The 7,710-nt window shown below is 44.2% G+C and overlaps 1 protein-coding gene across 1 annotated transcript in view; it reads right to left on the reverse strand.

The window, feature by feature from the left end:
* Positions 1-4,514: 4,514 nt before the first annotated feature.
* The window catches only part of LOC119837710 (plasma membrane calcium-transporting ATPase 3), an 82,400-nt gene continuing 79,204 nt past the window's right edge, over positions 4,515-7,710 (reverse strand). The window contains exon 21 of the mRNA XM_038363441.1: positions 4,515-6,104. Within this exon, the coding sequence (XP_038219369.1) occupies positions 5,922-6,104 (183 nt within the window). The 3' untranslated portion in view covers positions 4,515-5,921. The remainder of the gene's footprint in view (positions 6,105-7,710) is intronic.

Genomic DNA, 7,710 nt, shown 5'->3' on the forward strand with positions numbered 1-7,710 from the left:
GGGCGGGGAGGGGCTGGTGGGGGCGGTTAGACGGCGGTCTCGGTGTGGCTGTGGCTGGACAGCCGCTCCACGTCCAGGTCGTGCGGCGCGAGCGCGTCGCGCGGCGGCTCGTACTCCACGCTGGACGAGTGCGAGTAGCGCTTGGACAGCGCCGTCTGCTTGCGCAGCGCCTCCGCCAGCGCCGCGTCCGCCAGCGACCCGCGCGAGTCCAGCCCCTGCCGGAACGCGTTCACCACGCGGATCTGCGCGCACAACTCCGCTCTCACCCGCTCCGACCACGCGCTCTCTGCCTCGCCGACTACTCGCCCTACCCTTCTTCTTTGCGGATGCAACTAAACTCGTCACACTGACGTCGACTTTTGAATGTCGATCGTTACACCGATTTGGCTGATGAAAGGAACTTTTGTAACATTTTTAGTTACATTCGCAACGGATGAAGTGGAAATTTACAACCAGTGTGGCGACAGTCTGTGCTAGGGGGTACATTAGTGGTGGACCGATACGCGTCGATCGTTCGTAGTCGGCGAGAGCCAGAGATTGCGTGTGTTCGTAGATTGGGCCCCTTTTGATTCACCGCCGAGCGTCTTCTCGAGAAATCAACGTTAGTTCGTGATGAAGCCAGGTTATTGTCGCGGTAAATCAAAAGGAGCATTAATATAGAATTCATTAATTAAACAAATATAAGCACATTGAGCCATTAAAAAGAGGCGGAAGCGTAAAATTGAAAACTTGAGTCACATCGGTCCACGAACATCGCAGGAAGGGGCGCGCCCCGGTCGCGCGCGACGGCGCACGCTCTGCGAGTCCGCGCCCGCGCATGCAGTGTAACTACCCGCGCACTGTGCGCATGCGTCGCGTCGCGCCCTCTAGAGCGAGCCCTCTTGCTAGCACAGTACGAAGCAACGTGTCTCCCTCCCGACAAAGCAAGCTCAACCTAACGACCGATTTTAAGCGAATCCTACACTAAAAGCTATCTGTTTGATGGTTTATGACGAACCCCTGGTTCTTCGAGTGCAAGATGTGTCGCAACATAATATATACAACTATGACTAGTGATGATGCTAACTTATAAATTTAGCTGGTATGTATTTTCTAGATGACTAACTTACGGAGTAGGATCGTGCCTAATTCTAGCATCAATGACCCTACCTCTAATAATAACTATATTCTAAAAGGGTGATTCTAATCCTTATAGTTGAAATTCTTTAAAGATAAATATTAAAAATATTACTGAATATTAAAATTTTTAAAAGTATCATTTTAAATTTCCATTTAAATAGGCACAAACGTATTGCACGTTGAATGGAATCGAACTAAACAACAGTGAATAACATTGACGTAAAGCTTCTCGAATGAACACCATGCGGTACGGTACACGTGCTCGATGTAGCATGCACACGACAAGCGACACTGACCGATTAATTTCATACAAGAAGGTAGCATCGGAGAAGGAACGGTACACGGCATAGTGAAGTTAAAGGGTCAGCGCAAAGACAAGAAAGGATAAACAGTAACAACGGAAACATTTGTAAGTTTAGAGTACTCGTACAGTAAGTAGAACAGAACATTAAAGGGAAAATTAAATAGACAAAACAAACGAGGTGAGTGAAAGAGCAGGCGTTTATCAAATCTTACAGCTTGATCGGTAGATGTCTTGCTGTAGGGCACAGGAATCAAGCGCTCTTGTAACTCGCCACCTATGACCTTCCGTGTGCAATGGGGATTCATGGAAAAGAAAATAAAAACAAGAATATGAAAGATCACGTCTCGAAGAAGGCCTGACGGCCGAGCCGTGCGCAGACAGTACGTGCCGGCCAACGCTGCTCCAAACTAAGCGCTATGTACACGATACAACAGTAGCTATCAAGCTATTTACACTTGCGATCCAAATAGTAACCCGCAGTCGGCGGCGCCGCTCCGCGGGTGGAGCGGGCCTGTTTGGACTTTAGAGCAGCGTCGGGGACAGTAGCGATGACAGTTTCTGCACATAGTGTAGAAGATAGACTCAGAGGGACTGACGGAAGCAGTGCTCCTCGAAGCGTCAAGATCGTAGGACAGATTAAATAAAAAACAGATAAAATAAAAATAACGCAGGGTCTTCCTACACCGTAAGAAGCACATTCATGGGTTGTGCACTTATAACTATTTTACAATTTCCATCCAGGGCTCCGTTTATATTCTTTTTTTACATTTGTAGAAATAAGTAAAAAAAAAAAAAACAAAAAAAAATGAAAATAACTAACGAATTGAACACTGAAGTACATAATACCTGCGTCGAGGTACGTAAGCTTAATTAAACCAATGACACAGTAGTGTGCGTGTGTTGTGACTGTGTGTCCGTGTCGCACACAGCGAGTGTGTCGTCGCATGCTGATCTATAAGCACACATCGAAGTCGCTCACATACCAGATCTATAGTCGCTCGTCTAACGGATAGAAGCGAGTAGGTGAGAGGGCGACCTAGGGTCGGGACAGATGTGTCTAGACACTAGTGCAAGCTGCGCATGCGCGACAGTGACAAGCCAAGCGGAGTCTACACGTCTATCTCACGACAAACATTCGCACGTCTGACGATATCGACACAACGGCTATAATGACGCTTCCTTCAATTACCTTATTTATGCGGCTCTCCGACACGAAGCAAACGGTTGAAATAAAAGTTAATTTTGGAGTATAGATACTTTATTACTAAAACATGAAGCTTCCACGTGGTTTAGCCAGATCATGCTCCACTATGGTCCATTAGTGTATAAACTATTTGCGTGAAATATTCAAGCGTTATAATAAAATTGGTTTTCGAAAATTTTATCCCTAGCTTTGGTGTACACCAAGACACGTAGTTTTCATAGTTTTAGATTCTAAGTCTCTTAATTATAAGCAGGCATTGATTAAGTTTTCACTACACGAAGTGCAGAAGTTTTAAAAGATTTTCCCTAATTATTATTATTATTAGTAGTTATATAAATATTTAAATTGTTAATATCTTAGAATATATTACGACGGATAGTTAAATTTGCTTGAAACCTGTAGAAAAAAATTAAAATAATTTTTACAAATAAGTAGAAGGTTAAACCAAACAGAAGGGGGAAAGGTAATGTAGTGTGGGAAATGTAGACAGTGTAGTTTCCAAGTAATGAAGTAGTATAGTCTATAACTATAGTCTAAAAATGCATGCATTTCTAAAGTAACACCTCGGTAGATACTCATGCATTTTTTGAATGACAATTAAATAATTATCAAAGGAGCGCTCGTCTCAAACTGTCGAAAGAAAGCGACCATAAAACTTATTTCTATGGACACATACAACGAGCACATTAATTCAACAATCAAAAAGGCACAAACTACTGACGCATTCAGAAACAAAAAAGAAAAGAAAACACGTACATATCAAGCAAATTCAAATATCCTATCATAAAAAAGCACTTGTTAGCGGAATTTATAAATCATTTCTATATAAAAATGGCACATTATATGTTTTATATAAAATTTTAACTTTCAAACACACAACAACGTTACATCGACAAGAGAAATCGTCCAAAGAATGTTTTATTTACAGAAAAATTAATATTAAATTATCACGATTATATATTTTTCGTAGAAAAATAAACACGTTGCGAAAAATTTTAATTTTAAAAATTGGTGCACCATTATTCACTACACTATATTCATTTTGCAACTTAGTCTAATACTTTCAGTAACATTCTACGTTAAAGATTTCAGAAAAAATTATATTCGAGAATATATTTTAAAAGGCGTATTTTTCATTGGCAGTTGTTTAACTCACTATCTGTCTTAAGCTGTTTTACGCGCTATATTTTATGTATTTCGGTATATCATATTTAGTATCGTATATATGTATTCGGTTTATTCATCGCTCTGATGCGAAACTGGGCTGAGGGCTGGTATGGAACTGCCGCCGGATTGCACGCTGATTCTCCTGTGCTCCGCCAAATAATTATTGACAAAAATCCTGCGGCCAGCCAATATGTCCGCCTTTTGCTGGAAAACAATGACGGACGAGTCAGTCCGGCCCGCTCGACACCATCGATGTTGCCAGTACGCAAACAGAAGGACAGGCGGCGTTCTAAAACCAACCCGACACGCGCCACCTGACAGCTGACGGCTGACGGCTGACGGCTAACGGCTGACGGCTGACGGCTGACAGCCGACAGCTGACGGCTGACGGTCGCGCCAGACCGGCCGCAAGGCTCGAGCTTTGGTTTTAGAATTCCGAAATTTCTAGAAGTGAGCATGGCAGCTTGTTAGTTGTTAAAAATTGTCAGCAGTTTCGTTTCTACCTAAGTGCCTAAACTAATTTAGGGGTCATTCACTAGCTGGGTTAGGAGGTTCAAGGGCATCCAGTAGCATATACAAAAATAAAAAATAAATGTAAAAATTACCGTGAAATAAATCTACAACTACGGAAAGTTAAGAAAAAAAGACTCCGGTATGTGAGCTACGCGATCTTTAGTGCGATTTAGTTCGAGGATAAAAATGAAAATAAAATATCGACAATGTTCAAATAAATACTTTATTAAAATGAGTTTTACTGGTCGTTTATATGCCGGTTAAGTTATGTTTATCATTAGTTATAAGTATTCGTTACACGTAAATCAAAAAGAAAATAAAACTTAATGAATAAGTACTTACACAACCGAGTCAACGTTAAAACATAAAGAAACAAAAAATAAAATAAAATGTAAAAGCATATTAAAATGGTAAATTAGGTACTTATTTTTCTAGTTTTGGTGTAGTGGAGACATACATATGATTTTATTTCCTCGTTTTAGCTGCTTAATCTAAATTTAGAGGTTTGGTAGTTTTATACAGATCTCAACAGATTACTACGACTAATAGAACTTTCGAGACTAAATAAATTAAAAAATATATATATGATCAGCGCACAACTATTAAATAAAATCTACCAAACGTCTAATTCAACAAAAAAAAAAAAATACAAATTGTGCATACTCACATACACCTGTCTACATGCAAACGCTGTAACATAAGCATGATCACACTTTAAATGCGAAGCGAGTAAAAAAAAAACAAATTACAAAATGACAAAAATTAAAAACAACTTTTTGTACCACGCACTAACAATTCTCCAATATACTCTGCGCTTAAAACTAACTTGACGCAAACGATCAATAAGGCTGGTCGCACTTCGCACATGTATCATAAGAAATCATAAGAAAGTAATTTGCGAAATTAAAAGGCGCCCGCGCTTATCGGGACTCGTGCATTTAAAGTTATTCATTTATGCCATAAAAAGATTAGAACGAGACACGATCTTTTAAATCGAAATAAAACGGACATTCACGATTCATGTGCGAAGACTTACATACGTCGTCCTAGTGTTGAGCGTTTGTCCTTGCGTGTAGTGTACCGTTAGAGTACCGAAGGCAAACAACGTGCAAGACGAGGCTCATGCTAACTATCAGTACAATCAGTATTAGAAAAGTGTCACGAGTCGATTTTCAAAGGGGCTCTGCGCGCGCGCAACGCTTGCTTAGTATTTACATCTAGGGAAGACGACGCGGGATGGAGTTTAATTTTTCTTTTAACGTTTCTTAAATTTGCTATAAAATCGTTCGATATTTTATTTGAATTGAGTTTACAGTAGAAAATTAAAAAAAAAACAAGTCTAAAAATCGCTCCACGAGGGGAAGCTCTTTTGAAAATACCCTCACCGCATGCAATTCTATCACTGAGAGTACCGGCCGCGTCTACCCCCGAATCCGCTACGTCAATGTGACCCATCACCCCTGTCGGCGCCCGCCTGCGCGTCGGCCTACACTTACCGTCAACCTCTGAAACGGAACGCTCTTAAGAACCGTCTAACCTCACAATTTAGAAAAAAATCTTTCGTTCGCTTAACATAGAATCGTCGTAAACGTAACACATGGGAACGTCCGGTCGCTAGAAGGCGGTCGCCTCGCGCTCGTCGTCGATGTAGGCGATGTCGGCGGCGTCGGCGGCGTCGGCGGCGTCGGCGGCGGCGGGCGCGGCGCGCAGGCGCGAGCGCAGGCCGGCCGCCGAGTGCGCCGACAGCCGCTCCTCCAGGTCCTCCAGCGTCGACTTGAAGGCGCGCACCACGCGCAGCTGCAAGGGGGCGCGCGTTAGCCGCCGCCCGCGCCATGCCGCTGCCGCGCACGCACGCGCTACACGCTACGCCGCGCTACGCCGCGCTACGCTAGGCTACGCTACGCTACGGGCCGTACCGGCGGGAGGGCGGCGCGGCGCTACACCTCGGTCTCGAGCGCGGGCCGCGGCTGCCAACAACATCGCTCTACGGCGCGCGCGTCGCCCCGCTCGGCGCCGTCCTACGCACACGGCACGGTCACGTCTCGCCGTCTCGGGGTGTGTGGGTGTGTGGTCAGAGACCGTGTCGCGTGACAGAGTGCCAACTGAACAGAACCAAACCAAAACAAAATAACGGGACGGGGAGCGAACGAGCCCGGCCCCGCTGCGGGGCGACGCCTAGCGAGCCTCTACGCGGCTCTACGGTGCCGCGGTCGGAGTTCCCTCTAGACTTACTCTACCATGCCGGGTTAGTGTCGTCGGAGGAGCCGAGGATGATCGATTCGCCTACGCACGCTTCCGTCCGCCTTGCGACGTGCGAGCGGCGCAGATCCGTTACGATCGCGTCGCATTTCAAAATAACTATTAAACTTTCGCTTCAAGTTACGCTCGCAACGTCGTAAAGCGACGTCATTCGTTAGGAAACTACGAGATCACTCTTTGTTAGTTTTTTTTTTATTGTGATATTTGTCACTAAACATGTACACTACTTACCGTCGACCGTCGTCTTGTCACTATATACATATACTAATACGGACACTACAACAAGCCTAACAAAATACGCAAAATAACACAGTGAAGGCGTCCAATGCAAGGCACTACATACACCCGTCGCTGGCGTCTACTCCGACCGACTCGGGAACGTACACAAACCAAAATAAAAAAATAAAGAAAAACAACAACCAAAAATAAAATAAAAAAAATCAACAACAACCAAAACAAAACAAACACAAAACACAGACACTAAGGGATGGGGAGAGGTGGAACGAGTTAGTGCGTCGAGCACACACGCATGCTCTACGGGTCTTAAGTCCACTCCACACTCAATGAACGTCCCTACCGGCAGTACCTCTACACGATTCGGTAATTTAATTAACAATCAAAAAATGAGGTAATTTAAATGCAAACATCGAATAATTGAATATAAAAGGTAACTGCTCGGACTTATCGGTAGGCGTGTTAGTGGGCGGCGGCGGCGCGGGCGGATCACAAGCAAATAATACTATTCTTGAAACAAAATCAAAATAAACAGACAAATTATAATAAATAAAAAACATAAATCAAACAGTCAGTATGACTAAATAAAAGATAGACAGAAAGAAGTCACTCGACGCGATGTGATCGTGTGTTGTATCCATTCGGGTAGTCATAGTCACTGTTTGGATTCGTAATGAGGGATAAGTACATCGTCACAGCCTACGGAAAACGCATGCCAATGGGTATTAGGGTGGGGCGGGCAATCATTAAATAATAATAAACAGATCGGGAAGCGAATCGGTACTGCGAGCATGCACGACCGATGCGGGTCTAACTAGTGCGTCTCGCCCCGGCTTGCACGACGGACACGGAGCGCGGGCTGCGGGGGCGGGGCGGGGCGGGGCGGTACTAGGGGCAGGACGGGGGAGGG

Source organism: Zerene cesonia, chromosome 28 (genome assembly GCF_012273895.1).
Source record: "Zerene cesonia ecotype Mississippi chromosome 28, Zerene_cesonia_1.1, whole genome shotgun sequence".
In the NCBI taxonomy this organism is placed as follows: domain Eukaryota; kingdom Metazoa; phylum Arthropoda; class Insecta; order Lepidoptera; family Pieridae; genus Zerene; species Zerene cesonia.